Below are 18,512 nucleotides of genomic sequence, written 5' to 3'. Positions count from 1 at the left end.
GCATGGGCTCTAGAGCTCAGGCTTCAGTAGTTGTGGCACACAGGCTCCGTAGTTGTGGCTCGTGGGCTCTAGAGCGCAGGCTCAGTAGTTGTGGCGCACGGGCTTAGTTGCTCCGCGGCATGTGGGATCTTCCGGGACCAGGGATCAAACCCATGTCCCCTGCACTGGCAGGCGGATTCTTAACCACTGCGCCACCAGGGAAGTCCCTGTGTCATATTTTAGATCCCACTTGTAAGTGTTATCACATGGTATTTGTTTTCCTCTTTCTGACTGACTTCACTTAGTATGATAATCTCTAGGTCCATCCATATTGCTGCAAATGGCATTATTTCATCCTTTTTAATGGCTGAGTAGTATCCCATTGTGTGTGTGTGTGTGTGTGTGTGTGTGTGTGTGTGCGCGCGCACATGCGTGCACACGTGTATCACATCTTTATCTATTCATCTGTTGATGGACATTTAGGTTTTTTCCATGTCTTGGCTATTGTGAATAGTGCTGCTATGAACATAGAGGTGCATGTATCTTTTTGAATTATAGTTTCATCTGGATATATGCCCAGGACTGGGATTGCTGGATCATATGGCAGCTGTATTTTTAGTTTTTTAAGGAACCTTCATACTGTTTTCCATAGTGACAGCCGTAGGATTTTGAATTGGGTCCTAATACTAACTCTTCAGGAGATGTGTGACCCTGACTATACCTTCCTTCTCTGAGCCTCAGTTTCCTCATCTACAAAATGGAAATAATAACACATACCACATGGGGTACTCTGAGGAGTAAATAAGTTCAGGGCCTGGCAATGGTAATCTTTCTGGACGTGATGAAGATGATGATGAGGTCGTGATGGTGGTGGTGATGCATGAGGGTTGCTTAGCTGATTGATCTGAGTTAGTTGTGTCTTTTGAGAGTAGTGGTTCTTCGTAACATTTATCTTAAAAAGGACATTTCCACCTTACTTTTGTTTTGAGGTGTCCATCAGAGATTCTCAGGGGTGCTGGCTGCCTAGCTGGCCCCTGCTTCCCTTCTCCAGTTCATTTTGCCTAGAATGGAATGATCTTCTTAATCATCTCATGGCCCTTGAGGGAGTCTTTTTGCTAATGCTTTCAACTAACATCAGAGGCCGTGTATAATCTGGCCTTAGCCGGCCTTCCCAGTCTTCTCTCTCATTGCTTTTCCTCTATAGATTTCATCAGTCACAGTTAACAGCACTGTGTCCCTTCCTACCCCTAAGTGTTGTCTTTCCCGTTTGCTGTAAGTCTTGACCCTCCTTCCTCAGCTGTTCATTTCTGTTATTGAAATTCCCATATATTCTTTAAGCCCTGGTTCACATGCTCCCTCCTCTTTGCTGCCAGAGGTGAATTCTTTTTTCTCAAGCTTCTGCTGGTGGCTTTCTTATCGATCTTATCCATTGTGAGGAAATTAGTCTCTATTAAATGACACTGCAATTGTCATCTAAGAGACTTCCTCCATCAGTCCCCAGAGAGTTAGGTCACGAGAGACTGTCTCACACTAAGTAAACCCTCTTTGAGCCAGAATAAGAACGATCAAGGTATTAGGTTGCACCATTTGAAATCATCATTTGGGTGGCTACAAGTGGCCAGTTCATACAGTTCAACAGGCTGCACTGAGAATTGTAACTGTCACATGCGTGGACAAGGTGATCCGTTCATTATCTATTGAATTCCAGTGTAGGCTGCCTACTGTGTGCTGGGCAACATGAGGAAACACAGTGGTGAATGTGACAGATACAGTCACAGCCCCCATAGGACTGGAGTCAAGCAGTGTGGTTATCAGAGAGCTGATTGGTAAGCACATAATGAGAATAATCACATGCCTCTTGGCATCGGTCTTACTTACCCTTATGGATTCATCTCACCAATAGGTATGGTTTCACAAAAGGGACTGGCACAGAAAAATCTCCTGCCTATAACCCCATATATCTGTCTCCCCAGTTCCAATGCCTGAGGCCCTGAACAGTGCTCAGATGGGTTCTCTTCACTTTGCACTTGGAAATTCTTTGTTTTTTTATGCTTCCATGGGTGACTAGATCTCCTTCTGGTAGATAAGTCTCTCTCTGAATATGTCAGGATATTCAAACAGGATCCATTCTGACTGACCGACTGGGAGCCATTCTGACTCCTATGGTTAGTATTGCATTTTTATGCACAGACTCATTGATTGATTTTATACTCTCACTCCCAGCTAGTAGTCCCAGTTTCTTTATTTCTAAGATGAAGATGCTAATAATAGTACCTTTCTTGTAGGCTTTATCAGATGTGTCTTATAAGATACCTCGCATTCTCCCAGCCGTATTTATGTCTGGGCTTCTGGCCATTTGTTGAGTCCTAGACTTCACCTTGGCCAATGAATCCCGTCAGTCACGTGGTTCCTTTTCCCTTGTCGGGACTGCACCACCTGGTAAAGCATTTGCACTTAAGTCTTGCTTTAGACTCTGTATTCTAGGGCACCTGGGCTAAGACTTGGGCCCATTTTGATGATGGAATGAGATACTGCATTACAGGTGCTCAGCCCTGTACCTGTTCTACACTCAGGATTCAGTAAATGTCAGCTCCTCTTCTGGGCGGGGGGCATTGTAAAGTGATGGTTTGTATTATGGGCTTAGGAGTGTGGGTGCACATGGCAGGTGCATGAAAAACGTCACCTCTCATTGTGCTTTGTATTATTACTTATGAACATTTCTTATCTTCCCTACTAGACAGGGAACTTCTTGAACCTAGGTCATTTCCTAGTTGTGTTTGTTCATTCTAGAAGGGTTTGGGCTGTTACCTGGTAGCTTAGTATTTCTTAAATGAGCTAACAAGGAAAACCCAGCTCCCTCAGGATTGACTTTGTAAGGACACTGGCTCCTTTCATGCTAATCCACTGAACTTTTGGAACGTAGCTGAGGCAGGGTATTTGAAAGAGAGCCTCTAGTTTGTACACTAGGTTTAGAAGTGGCTGACTTATGGGCTCTTAACTCTTATTGATGGAGCAAGTTCAGAAAAAGGAAATGGATCCTTTTAAACCCAGTGGTTGGGCCCATAACGGCGAAAGAAGTCATATATCCTCCTCCTTCCTCATTTAAAATTTCCATGTCTAGCCTTGAGTTTAAAATTGATGTGTTTGCTGCTTTGGTTGGAAAATTCTATTTTGAATTTATAGGCCTTGTCACTGCAGCTCTCCCCTGTAGGCTTAACAAGGGAAAGGTCAGGGCATCCCTGAGCTGGCAACTAATAACTCCTGCCTTAGTTAGTGGACATGCAAACAGTGTCGGGAGAATTGCTTCAGGCTGAGATTTCTAGCCCTGTGTATGTGGGGTCGCTGATCGCTTTTGTATTTTATTTTGGAAGACTGAGAAAGAGAAAAGAACACTTGACCCAGGTGGCAGATGGGTAGGAGCAGAGCCTGGAGTGTAGGTATATCCCTTGAGCTCCCACAGATGGGTTCTAGTGGGCATTTTCCATCCTTTAATGACGTGAGCCCTCCAGTAGCTTCTGCGGCACGTAAACCAAATCTGAGATGAGGCTTGCAGATGAGCTGGCTCCCTGATGTAAATATAGCTTGGGCTTCTTTGGGGTGGTGTGGGGAGGGGCCCTTAGATTTGTGAGCCTTGGCGGCTGGGCTAAGTGCCTCCCTCTTCCCTTTGTCTCTAGCATCCAACTGCTTCATTCCCTGGCCTTTGTGCCTTGAAAGTTGATGGCAAGTGTCTCCTCTCTCAGTCTCCGCGTAGGAATTGAGAGAGGATGGCACAACAGTTAACATACCTTCCAGAGGAAGTGGTGACTGTGAGATTGCCATGTGTGCCCACATTCACTTTTGAGGTCCTTTCAACCCCGAGACAGGTATAGCATAGGGCTGAGGTGCTCTACAGAATCACACCATCTGGGATGGTACGATGGTGGGTCCATCCTAAGCAAGACACAACCTTTCTGTACCTTAGTTTTCTCACCTATAAAACGGGTTTGTTATACAGATGAAATGAGATGATGTACATAAAGAACTTGGAACACTTCCGGGACTTCCCTGGTGGTCCAGTGGGTAGGACTCCACGCTCCCGATACAGGGGGCCCAGGTGCGATCCCTGGTCGGGGAACTAGATCCCGCATGTCACAAAATGAAGATCCTGCATGCTGCAACTGAGACCCGGCACAGCCTAAATAAATAAATAAGAACGTGGAACATTTCCTGACACAGAGTAAATGTTTTTTAAAAATGTTAGTTATTCTTAAATCATCCTTCTTATTAGGTATTCTACAGAAACTTCAACACAGAAGTTCATGCTGGGACTGTCATAGGGTAGTCTCTTCGGTCTCAATTTTTCGACTGATCCCCTCACCCCCTAAACCCTCACCCCCCCCCACACACACACACACACGTACACTCACCTCACCATGCCTTTTCCTGGTGTTGCCCAAACTTTATACTACCTTCACAGTTTTCCTAAATCCATGGACCACGTGTTCTATTGTTTAGTATTTTTCTTTAAATCAGCTTACTTTTCACTTTAATGAAACTATTTTTGAATAATTCTACTAGTACCTTTTATTGCTATAGCTACTAATATATATGTGTATATATTTTTGCTTCTCTGAGCTAAAATTAATAAAGAGTAGGATTTTTAAATGTTTGTCTCTGCACCTCCTAAAAGGCCCTGGCCTTCCAGTGGTGTGTGTCCCACACTTGGAATCACTGCTCCGTCCATCCACTCTTCCCTGGCCTCAGAGTGCTGGCTCTCCCCTCTGTGCCTTTGCATCTACTGAGCCCTCTTTCTGTTAGGCCTCATTTCTGTTTATCCCCAGTGGATTCCTGGCTGTCAAGGTCCTGATTCAATGTGACTCTGAGGCTTTCATTGCTCTTCCAAGCAGCTGGTTGCTGCATCCTCTGGTCTCCTGGCAGTTCTCGTATCAGACGAGGACCGATCATTCACGTCTTGTTCTCTTGGTCATCTTGGTCTCCCTGCAGACTATGAACTCCTCCAAGACAGAGAATGTATCTTACTCACCTCTGTACTCCCTTCGACTAGCAAGGTGTCTGTACACAGTAGGTGCCCAGTAATGGTGGAACCAAATGAATCTCCACAGATGGGAAATGGAAGCCTTCTATGTCGAGAGGTGACATGGTGGTGGAGCGTCCTTTGTGAAGTTGACGATGGGGGAAATTTTCCTGAAAACAAGACTGTCCATTTACCTCTCTTTTCCCCAATTCCTTCCCTCCTGCCTGCTTTCCCCCGCCTCCCAGGTTATGAGCAGCCGTTTTCTGCCCTATGACAACATCATCACAGACGCCGTGCTCAGCCTTGACGAGGACACTGTGCTTTCAACCACGGAGGTAAGCAGCCTCACCAAGGAGGGGCGGAGTGCCTTGCGGGCAGTCGCCTCAAATCCCAAGGTGCCGGCGCCTCTTTTGCCCTTGCCTTGGCCAAGCCCAAAACGTTTTTCAAAACTTCCTGCAGAGTTGGTTTGAATCAACCCGGTTCCTGTGAGCACCTTGCCGCCACCTGGCGCCCTGATGAGGGCATTTTCCCCCTTGTTTCCTCTGCTAATCGGTTCCTCATTTGCGAGGCTGCACCTCACCTTACCCCTCCCTCCTTTTGTTTGTTTGTTTGTTTTTAAACAGTGCAGGTGCAGGCGGGTGTGCAGAGGGACCCAGGGGAGGCGGGCAGGGGCACCTGTTCAGCATTTTCTTGAAACTACGCTCCGGGAGCCCATCTTTCCTGATTCTTCTAACGCCTGTGTGGGCGTGTGTTGACTCTGTTGGGGAACACACTATTCTGGGTTCTAAAGGCAGCTTTTCCATCTGGGTTGGAAGTGTGCATTTTCTTCAACCCACACGAGAGCAAACGGTTTCACTTGAAGGCTGAGATGGAGATCCCTGCTATTTCAGATGTTCAGATATTTGTGCCCCAAAATAAGACTGCACAGAGCAATGTGTGAGGGGGAGGGAGAGAAGAGGAAAGATAGCTATGCTGGAAAACCAATTTTTACAACTCGAATGAGTATTGATCTCTGAAACCGCACTTAAAACCGTAGAGGGGACAAAAGACAGTTACACAAAAATGTAGTAGTTCGCAAATACATTATTCATGGTAGCTGCTAAAAAGCTTGGAGACTTAGCTACTTATCCTGTTCCCCTTCTTTTATTCCTTTTTATTCGTAATCATTTTCTTTTCAATTTAAATGTCGACACTTACCAAGCAGGCGTTTTCCTGGTTGGCAGTCTGATTCTAACGGCCCGCTGCCCACATAGCCAGGACTCATGGTGACTTGGGCTAGCAGTCTCTGTGTCTCTTCAAATTCCGTGGATGCTTCAAGTCTCCATCACATGGAGTTCAGCCGACGTTCTGTGTAAGGGCAACCAAAATCACCCCAGGACAACATGTCCTGCACCTCACCTTGGTCAAAGTCTTTCTATGCAGCCAAAGCTCTATAAATACGTGGTGAATGAGTGATGTTGGAGGGATGCGAGCTGCACAGATTAAAGTGTGAGCACACAGCCAGTTGTGTCACGTGTGAGTCGGCAGGAGAAAGCAGCGGTGGGGGGAAGGGGAGAGATGCTTAATGTTCAAGGAGAATGACTGCAATGGAACACAAGGAACGGGTCGCTCCAGCCTGCGTTTTTTCTCCTGCTTCCTGCAAGGGAGGCTGGCATCCCCGGAACAAATTCATTCAACAGGTATTTATTGAGGGATGTCTTTGTTCTGGTCTCTGCCAGGTACTTTGATTGCACAGTTCCTGCCTGTAGCCGCCAGAGTCCTGGCAGCAAACAATTCAAATCAGGTGACTCAAATGAAGGGTTTTAGTACGACTTAGGGAGGTGAGTGGGGTTAAAGGACGACACAGGACAGGGAGAGGCACCTGGGGAGTGGCACGAGCTGGAAGCAGCTCCTACGTCTAGGCCTGAAGGAGTGAAGGAAGGAAACAGTGTTTCTGGTGTCCCTGAGAGGCGGAACTAGGGAGAAGAGGCTGCCCTACACGAGCTATGACCATCGAGGGGTGTGGCACCTACTGGAACTCTGGGGCCAAAGCTGGGGTGGGAAGCAGGGGAGAAATACTGTCCTCTCTCTGTCCCACCTCCATTTTCCTGCTAGCAACGCGCATTGACCTACCCCAATCAGTGACCAGCTGGCAAGGAGGACCAGGTTATGCAGTCCGCAGAGTTCCATTGTCTCAGGCGTAGGGCATGGCAAGAAGAGCCGAGAGTGGATCTCGGAGAGCAAACAGAGGAAAGGCAGCACGTTGCCATGTGAAACGTATAGTCAAGACTACAGCATATACCTGAATCGTTACCCTATGACCTGAAGTATTGATTGATCTCTCATCTTCCGCTGGGCACAGAGCAATTGATCTCACACTCGGATTTGTTTCTCTCTGTCCCACGGTGAAACAACTTTCAGCTGCTGTGATGTAGCCACGTGCTGGTGAATTGCTTTTCAAAGAATAGCAATTCCAGCCTCTCAGTGCATGCTGGGAAGAACTTGTGCTGTATGTGGAGCAATTAGAAGTCAGCATGGGTTGAGCATGAGATGGAAATTTAAGAGGCTGGCCGTCTGGTTTGTTTACTTTTCTGGCTGAACAGTGGAGCAGTCGTGTTGCCTGACATCGTGGAGGACAAGGGTTTCTCTTTTTTTTTAGATGAATAGATGTTGGTTCATTTTATTTCCTCTCTAAGGATTCTTAGCTTGTTTAAATGCCTCTCTGTAGTATTAAGGATAGATTTTTAAACGGTGTCCTATAAAGGGTATTAGATAGAGTTGGTTTATAGTTATTTACATTTATCTGGGTTGCTTCAAATTCTCAAAAGAAAACCGATGTTAGTTTTTAAGAGGCCGTAAGCTGACCTTTGCCTCCTTTGATGTGTTAATGAGCTGTGTGAAAGCAGAACTATCACAAGAATCATAGTTTTATTAGAATTTACTTTTGAGTTGCTTTGAAATGACTTGAAATGGCTTTGAGATAGTAAGGAATTCATGTGATGAAAACGCCCCATCGGTGTATGCGTCTCCTTTTTAGAGGATAATGGAAAACGCCAGAGTGCTGACAGCCAGGCTGATTCTTTGACGACGGCCTGCATAATGTACTGTCCCATCAGTTGGCACCATTAGTATTGAATGCCAGTGATGATGTGCAGGTTATCATGACCTGCTTTCAGTTTTTTGGCAAAAAAAAACTGGACACACTCCCCTGCTATCTTTTAACTTTGAGACGCCCCTTACCCCACCACGCTTCCTTAATGTGTGTCCCAACACCCTTCTTTTTTCCCCCCCAGGTATTATAGCTTTGGGGAAAAAGCTATATTGTTAAGGCTTTCTTATCTTGAGTCAGGGCACCAAACTAAATCTCCATAAAAATTTAAATTCATGGCTGTTTACAAAAATCATGTCTTCTAACTAAGCCCCAAGAATTCAGAGATAAAAGGACCCTTACAGATCACCCAGGCCAGTGTTTCCCAAACCTAGGATTTCACTGACATGTTTACCTAGGATGAGGCTTAAAAAAAAAAAGAGTATGCTATTTAAAGAAAAATATTAACTAAGTTATCGAATATGTGGTGGGAATGTGGGAAAAGGAGCGATGATGGTTATGCCTATGGTGAAAGCTTGGGAAATACTGATCTAGGCTTGTTTGCTTTTGTCTTGTAATTGAGGTAAAATTCACGTAGCATAAAATTAACCATCTTCAAATGTAGGATTCAGTGGCGTTTAACACCTTCAGAGTGTTGCATGCTTATTACCTCTACTTCATTCTGAAACGTTTTCATTACCCTAAAAGGAAACCCTGTATCCATTAATCAGTCAGTCCCTATCCTTTGGAACCACCAATCTGTTTTCCATGTCTATGGATTTGTGTATTCTGGACACTTCTTGTAAGTGGAATCATACAATGTGGGGCCTTTTGTGTGTGGCTTCTTTCACTCAGCATAGTGTTTTCAAGGTCTGTCCATGTCGTGGCATGCATACGCATCAGTGCTTCATTCCTTTCTACAGCTGAGTAATATTCCAGTGAATGGATATACCATGTTTGGTTTATTTATTGATGAGTTGATGGCGCTTGGGTTGTTTCCACCTTTGGGCTGTTGTGCACAGTTATTTGCTCTGCTTTTGAACCCCTGGGAGGTCAGGAACTGGACTCGCCAACATCACTCAGCCACCCAGCCACCATCACAGTGCCAAGACTTGAAATATCTGTGGAATAAATGAAAATTCCGTATGCCTTGCTTGTCAAGAAGAGATAGGGCAAAGGTTGTTGGGTGCATGTGTAACCTGTATAAGATAAATTGTTTTCAACACTGTAGCCACAGAGCAAGAAGGGAAGCCATGATAACAGTACACACCAAATCTGAAACCAGATGGCTTGGGTTCAAATCTTGTCTCTGCCACTTACTAACTCAGAAAAGTTATTTGAACCTCCATATCCTTAGCTTCCCTCTCTGTAAACTGGACACTAAAATTACCTACTTCACAGGGCTACTGTGAGGATGAAATGAGTTAAAATATGTAAGTTCTTACAGCCATGCCTGTTGTATTATAAGCATTACACAATTATGACCATTATATGATGGTTTGCTGTTACTGGGGTTTTTTTGGGGGGGGTTGTTTTGTTTTTACTTTCTGTATGTTGTTTTGTGTGTCATTCATCAAAGAATCATAGAAAGTCAAAAGTGAGTTTATACATTTGAAAACAGACTATTTGTTAATTTCTCATGTTAGTTTGTAGCAGGTTCAGAAGTACTTGCTTTGGGTTATTTTGAGCACTAGGAGGTCATTTCACTGCATTTCCTTTAAAAATAATCTTGGCCTGTCCGCACTTATTCCTAGTGATTCTTCAATGTGGATGTGTTTTCTAAATGTCCTCGCACTGAGCATCTTCACACCTGAGAGGCCTGAATGACTGTTCTTGATGATATCTGCTTTGTATGCCTGTTAGAACCCGTGTGCTTTTTAAACATCTTTTCTCTGGCTTTTAAGTGGATGCTTTGATTTTAGTCACTCTGGCTTTGCTGTGTGCTGGTGATGATGTATGCTCTATATTCATACTGTAGATGTATATAGAAAACCTGCTCCTGTTTATAAAACAGATGCATTTATGCCTGCCATCACTCAGTGGTCACTTATCTTTTGGAGGTTGGCGGGGGGGGGAGCAACTGATTTTTTGACTTTTTAGCTTGAGTAGACTGGATTTCTAAAGGACATATCCACCAATGTATTTTTTTTCCTTCTTTCACTTCCAAACTAATCTGAAGTTTCTTTAACAGAAAACATTAAAATTTAGTGCATAATTACGGGGCCAAATGTCAAGCAGTCAGTTTAATTTGCTGATGAAGACATGGAATTAATGTTTCGCAACAGTCCCGGGATTTCACATTACGAATTAGCAGGGGGAAGGTGATGTTTTGTTGACATTTGTTAACACCGTTGATTGCTTGTTTGGCTTGTGTTCTGCCTGCAGGTGGATTTTGCGTTCACCGTGTGGCAGAGCTTCCCCGAGAGGATTGTAGGGTACCCTGCACGCAGCCATTTCTGGGACAACTCAAAAGAGCGGTGGGGCTACACGTCCAAGTGGACGAACGACTACTCCATGGTGTTGACGGGAGCTGCTCTTTACCACAAGTGAGGAGTTTGGACGACTTATATTGCTTTTTATATGAGTTTCTGGCTGCTGCAGAGATGGGAACTTGGGCCAAATCTTGTTAACAACCTTAATGGAAATTAGTTTGGAAAATCCCCATTTCAATTCTGTTGATGTGGCCAACGTGTATCTTTGAAATCAGTAAAACCTCTTGGCTTATGGCATCTTTAGAAACTATGGTAGAGCAGCATCTTCAGCGACTCTGAGGTGTGGAGACGTACTCAGGGTGTATTGAGAAACTGAATATGTAGAAGAACAACAAAGTAAACGCTTAATTGAGCACCTCCAGCACTCTTCTAGGTGCTTAGGATTTACCGCTGAGTAAAATAAGAAAAAAATTATCTGCCCATACAGCTTTTGTATTCTAACAAGGGGAGAAGCAATATACATAATAATTCTATAATATATTAAGAGAGAGGCTTCCCTGGTGGCGCAGTGGTTAAGAATCTGCCTGCCGGGCTTCCCTGGTGGCACAGTGGTTGAGAGTCCGCCTGCCGACGCAGGGGACGCGGGTTCGTGCCCCGGTCCGGGAAGATCCCACATGTTGCAGAGTGGCCGGGCCCGTGAGCCATGGCCGCTGAGCCTGCGCATCTGGAGCCTGTGCTCCGCAACGGGAGAGGCCACAACAGTGAGAGACCCGCGTACCGCAAAAAAAAAAAAAAAAAAAAAATCCGCCTGCCCATGCAGGGGACACGGGTTTGAGCCCTGGTCCGGGAAGATCCCACATGGAGTGGAGCAACTAAGCCCATGCACTGCAACTACTGAGCCTGCGCTCTAGAGCCCACGAACCACAACTACCGAAGCCCACGTGCCACAACTACTGAAGCGTGTGTGCCTAGAGCCCGTGCTCCTCAATGAAGAGTAGCCCCCGCTCGCTGCAACTAGAGAAAGCCCGCGTGCAGCAACGAAGACCCAACACACCCAAAAATAAATAAAATAAAAATAAATAAATTAAAATATATATCTCTTAGGAGATAAGACAAAGCAGAGCAGGGCAAAGGTGGAGAAGGGGCAGGTTGGGGGTGATCCTCACTGAACGGATGAGATTTGAGTGGAGACTTGAAAGGAGAAAGGAAGTCAGCCAGGAGAACACCTGTAGGAGGAGTGCTCTGGCATGGGGAACAGTGTGAAAGGATGCCCTGAGACAGGATGCTGGAGGAATATCCAGAAGACCGATGTGACCAGAGTGGAGTGAGGGGCAAGCAGGTGAGAGAGGTCATGGGATCCCGGATGCAGGACCCTGCTTTCCATCATGAGGACTTGACAGTCTTCTAAGTTACGTGGGGAGCCGGTGCAGGGGTGTGAGCAGAGCAATCCTTCTTATGTTTTAGGCATCTACTGTGAAGGCTGTGGTGAAGATAGACTAGAAGGGGGCCATGGGAGAAGCAGGGAGACTTATTAGGAGGTGACTGACATTATCTAGGCAAGAGATGATGGAGCCTGGGTCAGGAAGTGAGCAACAGATGTGGGAAGGTAGTGATCAGATTGTGGGCATATTTTGAAGATGCTCCAGCATGATGTCCTGACAGTTTGGGTACAGGGTTTGATGACTCAGGGTTTTTGACCTGAAGAGCTAGAAGTATAGAGTAGTAAGCCATCAACAGAGTTGGGGAAAGGCGTAGATGGAATAGGTATTAGGGAAAATACAGGAGTTCAGTCTTGGGCATGTAAGGACATTTAAAAGAGTGTGTTGAAAAAGTCAGGGATGGAGATATAAATTTGGGAGCTGTTTGCATAGATTTGGTCTTTAAAGCTAGGAGACTCAGGTAAGATGGCCAAATTCATGAGTGTAGAAGGCTGATGTTCCTGACTCAATCATTATTGAAATCCCCTCCTTAGTAAGGTGAACACACCAATCTTAACCTGGTCTTTTTTAGTAAAAAAATAGAGAATCCTGTCATCTCAAGGATGGAGTTGGAAATGCACAAGGTGTAAGCATTTAGGGTGACTGAATTTTGATCTCAAGACTCCACCTCTTTCTTCCCACCACCACCATTCAGTGAATCAAATTCATTCAAATGATTTTTCCAATAAACATATGCTATATATTCCTCCAAAAAAAAATACTAGGGTGAGAAATAATTCAAATAAATTGTGGGTTCTCCATAATGACTGACCACCAAATTGAGTGGGGTTTTGCTCTAACAGTGTTGAGACACATGGCTTACAGGCCAGAAAAAATGGCAGTTATACTGTTGGACTCAGAGTCATGGGATAGCATTGAATACAGTTCTGAATAAACCAATAATTAAAATTGTAACTCAACTTGTAATGATATGTGGATCATATGTAAGTAACTTCTCCTGACATCTAAGTATTCGGTTTCTAACCAACCAGCCTGATATTAAAGTTAGCCTGGGCAAGCAATAGCTCCATCTGTGTGTTTCTCTGTGCCTTGTTTCCTTATCTGCAGTACCTACGTCATAGGTTTCTTCTAAGGATTAGATGAGGCATTTCTTGTAAAGTACTTTAGAACATTACCTGGTATATAGTATATACCATATAAATGACAATTGTCTTCATCATCATCAACCATGATATGTTTAGGGATTCAGAGAATGAATATGTGGTCTCTGACAAAGAAGACCACCTGTTATTTTATAATGATGGCCCCTGCTGAAACCTGTCTTTGGTTTGTACAGATATTATCACTACCTTTACACCCATTACCTGCCAGCCAGCCTGAAGAACATGGTGGACCAGCTGGCCAACTGTGAGGACATACTCATGAATTTCCTGGTGTCTGCTGTGACAAAATTGCCTCCGATCAAAGTGACCCAGAAGAAACAGTATAAGGAGACAATGATGGGACAGGTAAGAGAAGGAGAACTCTCCCCCCTTGCTTTGCTCACTGGTGACTCAGTCTGAGGTAATGAGGACTCACTGTTCCTCTAGGAAGCATAATGAGAAGATATCAGGAAACAAACCACATGCAAAAGCTCTGAGGGAGTGTATGTTTGGACGTGGGTAATTGGGAAGATGTAAGTCAAGAGTATCTTTATGTCAAGAGTATAAAAGCTGTCTAAATTGGTGCAGCCACTATGGAGAAAAGTATGGAGGTTCCTTAAAAAACTAAAAATAGAGTTACCATATGATCCAGCAGTCTCATTCCTGGGCATAACTCCAGAGAAAACTCTAAATCGAAAATACCCATGTACCCCAATATTCATAGCAGCACTGTTTACAAAAGCCAAGACATGCAAGCAACCTAAGTGTCCATCGACAGATGAATGGATAAAGAAGATGTGACATTTTATATATATATATGCAATGGAATATTAGCCATGAAAATGAATGAAATAATGCCATTTGCAGCAACATGGATGGACCTAGGGATTATCATACTAAGTGAAGTAAGTCAGACAGAGAAAGACAAATATATAATATTGCTGATATGTGGAATCTTAAAAAATGATACAAATGAACTTATTTACAAAACAGAAGTAGACTCACAGCCATAGAAAACAAACTGTGGTTACCAAAGGGGATAGTGGGTGTGGGGAGAGATAAATTAGGAGTTTAGGTTTAACAGATACACACTACTATATATAAAATAGATAAACAACAAGGACCTACTGTCTAGCACAGTGAAGAATACTCAGTATCTTGTAATAACCTATAATGGAAAAGAATCTAAAAAAGAATATATATCTGTATAACTGAAGCACTTTGCTGTACACCGGAAACTAACACAACAGTTATACTTCAATAAAAGTTGTATAAAAAAATAAAAGCGCTCCTGTGACCTACCAGGTGGCATAAGAAAGACGTCTCTTCTCCAGAGTTAAAGACCTAAAGAGAATTTATGCAAGTTTATTTTAGGTGTTTTATTGAGTGGCTAGTAATGCTCTCAACACAGCCTCCTCATGGCTGCTCTTAAGTCGATGCGCATTGTGGAGGCAGATGAGGGGTCATAGTACTTGGTTTTCAGTTCTAGAGCCAGCACTTCCTTGCTGTAGGCAAGTCAGTTACCTTCCAAAACTCAATTGTCTCGTCTTTAAAATGGAAATGGTGAAATCTACCTCACAGCGTCGAGGTCAGACGTATGAAAGCGTTTGCCAAAGTAAAATACAGTGTTGCGTCACAAACGATTACTACTAAAGATACTTTCAGCAAAATATAAGCTTTCTCTTTTTACAAGTAAGAAAACTAGGACCCAGAGAATTTAAGCATATTGCCAGAAGTCACCCAGGATTAGAGACAACTTGGAATTGAATCCCGACCTCTGTTTCTTCCACTATTTATTCTTCTACACCTCAGGGTCCTTTTATTCATCTTGGACAGAGCTCAGTACTCTATGTACGAAATCAAAAACCATTAGACCATTTAGATCTACCCAAGTTAAATCATGGAGAATCCAGCAGGATTTGAGTCAACCTAAAAGGACATACTTATGTAGTTATATCAGTTCAGTTTGGGGGGTTTTCCATGTACCTTGTTCTAACAGTTACTGAAAATCACATATAAATCCAGCTTTTGCAGAGGAAATGTAACCAGGCCTCATGTTAACACAATTGATGGTTTTTCATTCACTGAATTTAGTAAAAGCAAAAAATTTACAGGATTTTAAGTTTATAAAATTTAATAATTTAATATTTACCAAATATGTACAGGTTATCAGGCATTGGTCTAGGTACTAGGTACTGGACAAAGCAAAGAATCTAGTAGAAAATTCTGTTTCCCTCTAACTACTAAAAGGACAGGCGAGAGGATTTACAAGAATTTGTCATTTTTAAGACTGAAAGACTTTTCATATTCAAGCAAAATGTATTGAGTACCCATGCATATTCATATTTATTATCTCATTTAAAGATACACCATTCCTTTAATATTGTTAACTCAGAGTCCTCTGGACTCCCCTGAGGTTATACACAAATTAGGGGTGGAACTCATAACGTATAGTTTCTTAGGGGTTGGTTTTTTACTCTTTTCATAGATTTGCCTAATTCTACCAAACCAATATTTCTAGTGACTTTACACACCTTTTGGAACAAATCTAAATTTAGGCTTAGGTCTAACTAGACGTATCTAGCTAGATATGTGCTATATTTGCCCCCTTCCTCCCATCATATACACTAGTTTATTGAATGTTTGTGTGACTGGTGAAGTAAATGGATATCGTGTTCTAAAATTATGCCTTTATAACACAGGAAAGATATCTTCTGTAATATGTTGGTTGACCCAAAATAAATGTTAAAATCAAGAGGCAAAAAAGAGACTTGAATGATTCACTTGGACTCTTTTTTTTTTTTTTCATTTGTAAGAGAATAAGAATGAGCTTAGGCTCTTGACAGTGTTTCCCTTTGAGGATGTGAGCACTCACCGGGATGTAGTGGGTCTAGCCCTTTGGGAATGAGTGGGCCAATCAGAAATGGCCTGCAAGCTCATCCCAAATTAGGAGAAAAATGGAGGTACCTTTGGGACTTCCGGCTCTGATATGGACTCAACTGGTCAGCTTAATTTGATGCTCTCTCTGATTTACCAAGCAGAGTTCCTCTGGTACAAAAGGTAAAGAATGAAACCTGAGTTCTGCCCCTTTCTAGCCCTGAACAAACAATTTTAACTTCCTTGAACCTGCTTCCTCATCTGTACGGCGGAGATGTTATTACCTGGGTAGATAACTCGACCAGGTTGCTGCAAAGCTCAAATGAGCTCATGAAAACACTTTACAAATAGTGTTTTGTTTGTTGTTCTGCTGCTCCGAGATAACTTGACATTTGTATTTACCTTCGATGCTTTCTTTCAAGCATGTTGACACTTGTGGTTTTAAAGTGACTCAGTGATTCTCACAGCAAAATGTACCTTCCTATGAAAGTATTTTCTAACAATGCATGAGGATGCAAACACATTACACACACACACACACACACACACACACACACACACACACACACACACACACATATATACACCATTCAACAGTGGCCTATTGACATAAATGAGTTTATGGGGTTTTTTCGACATAATTGGGCAGCCCACCTTTTCCTTGTTTCATAAAAACACGATTTTAAAGACATTATGCTTAGTTGATCTATTTAAATTTCAGCACTCAAGTCACTTAAGGCATTCTTTTAAATCAATGTCAGTCATTTAAATGGTCTAAAAATATTTAACCAACCTTAGGGTCAACATGGAGAGCTGAAGAGACGGCAGCCATCTTTCTACTTACCCAGAATCAACCAAATTAACAGGGGGGGTTCAGAAAATTATCTGTGAAACCATAAATACATTATTAGTCATCGCATTTGCTCCCAAGTGCAAAGAAAAGTTTTATGTTTAGTGACCACAGCAGTTTCATGGACCAGAGAATGTGTCAGTCCCTATGGATCTTTGTATGTTTGGGGCATTGGGAAACGTGGCAGGTCTCGGGAAAATCTTCTGGCGAGGCTGAAAATCCGGATCCATGCTTGCGTCTTCACCAGGCACGTGGATGGGGCCGCGTGGTGGCCAGGCCAGACCCTGAGCCCTACTGCGTGCCCGTTAAGCCTGACTTCGTTTTCGGCCGTGTGTCCATCTCACCTGGCGCCTGTCTCATCGTCTTCCTTCTTTCTCTCCCTTTCCCCAGACCTCTCGGGCTTCCCGCTGGGCTGACCCTGACCACTTTGCCCAGCGACAGAGCTGCATGAATACGTTTGCCAGCTGGTTTGGCTACATGCCGCTGATCCACTCTCAGATGAGGCTCGACCCCGTCCTCTTTAAAGACCAGGTCTCTATTCTGCGGAAGAAATACCGAGACATCGAGCGACTTTGAGGAACCTGGCCGAGTCGGGGGAGGGGAGCAAGAAGGGCCAGAGGATGGGGTCAGCGGCTCTCTCTTCCCCGTGCACATCCGCTCAGCAGCGGAGCTAGATTGTGCCAAGTATCCAAATAAACTAAGATGATCAAAGTGACAAAAAAAAGAATATAAAGGAAAATAAAAAGGCCAATGGAAACTCTACTCCTGACTCGTGGGACTGCACAGGACTGCCCCAGACTCACCTCACTGGCTTCTATGTCCCAAGACTAGGTTGTGTACAGTTTAATTATGGAACATTAAATAATTATTTTTGAAATGATTGCTATGCAGGTTTAAACTTTTTTAATGATCAAAACTATTAAAAACCAGAGTTCTTTCTTTAATCAAAATTGTGTTGGTTGTGGATATTTCAAAGCTGCTGCTCCTCTTTCACAGACAGCATTGCCGTCGGTCACGCGGGGTGCCCTGCAGTTTCGAAAAGCTCGGACTTCATGGAAAAAACCATAAGTCACTCTACCCCATGTCAAGAAATAGCCAAGCATAACTAAGACAAGTTCATGACTCAGCTTTGCCAGAGCAAATTGTTTTCCATTTTTAAATTTGCAGATCCACTTGAACTTTTATCTCTAAAATGTTGCTCGCATGAGAAGAAGTATAATGACCTCCAGGTAGACAGTTCTAACTGAAAACTTTATGTCGAGATAAAGATGATCATCTTTTTCATTGCAGGCTTGCGGGAAGTTAGTACCAAGAAAACGCTAGTGTAATTAAGAAATGTTCAGTTTACACAAGGAACCATGCAAACAATCCACCAGCATATTAGTGAGATGGAAGTATTGACCCACAATAGTAACCTAGTGCTTTCCACGGGGGTGGGTTAGATTACACATTCAACCACTGACACACATCTGCTTAGGGCTGGGGAGAGGCTTTGGTTTCAAGGCAAAGGAAGAATGAGTATATCGTTGGCTCGGCAGGAGTCACAAGACAAGCTCTTTTCATGGCTGTGAAAACCTCGTTTCAGAAGCTTCTCTATTGAAGAAGAAGTAATAATGTTGAAATTCCCACCATTGAACTTGAGGATTGCTGAGAAGTAAACAGAGGGTGTATCTCACCGTTGGGACCCTGATACCACTTTTAGCCAAACAGTG

General features: G+C 43.5%; 1 protein-coding gene across 1 annotated transcript in view; it reads left to right on the top strand.

Annotated features, from left to right (window-relative positions):
- The window catches only part of EXT1 (exostosin glycosyltransferase 1), a 300,041-nt gene extending 282,297 nt beyond the window's left edge, over positions 1–17,744 (top strand). The window contains 4 exon segments of the mRNA XM_032610228.1: positions 5,239–5,328; positions 10,446–10,606; positions 13,268–13,439; positions 17,191–17,744. Of these exon segments, the coding sequence (XP_032466119.1) occupies positions 5,239–5,328; positions 10,446–10,606; positions 13,268–13,439; positions 17,191–17,376 (609 nt within the window). The 3' untranslated portion in view covers positions 17,377–17,744.
- Positions 17,745–18,512: the final 768 nt, after the last annotated feature.

Source organism: Phocoena sinus, chromosome 17 (genome assembly GCF_008692025.1).
Source record: "Phocoena sinus isolate mPhoSin1 chromosome 17, mPhoSin1.pri, whole genome shotgun sequence".
NCBI classification, from domain to species: Eukaryota; Metazoa; Chordata; class Mammalia; order Artiodactyla; family Phocoenidae; genus Phocoena; species Phocoena sinus.
This window is presented reverse-complemented; position numbering and strand designations above follow the sequence as displayed.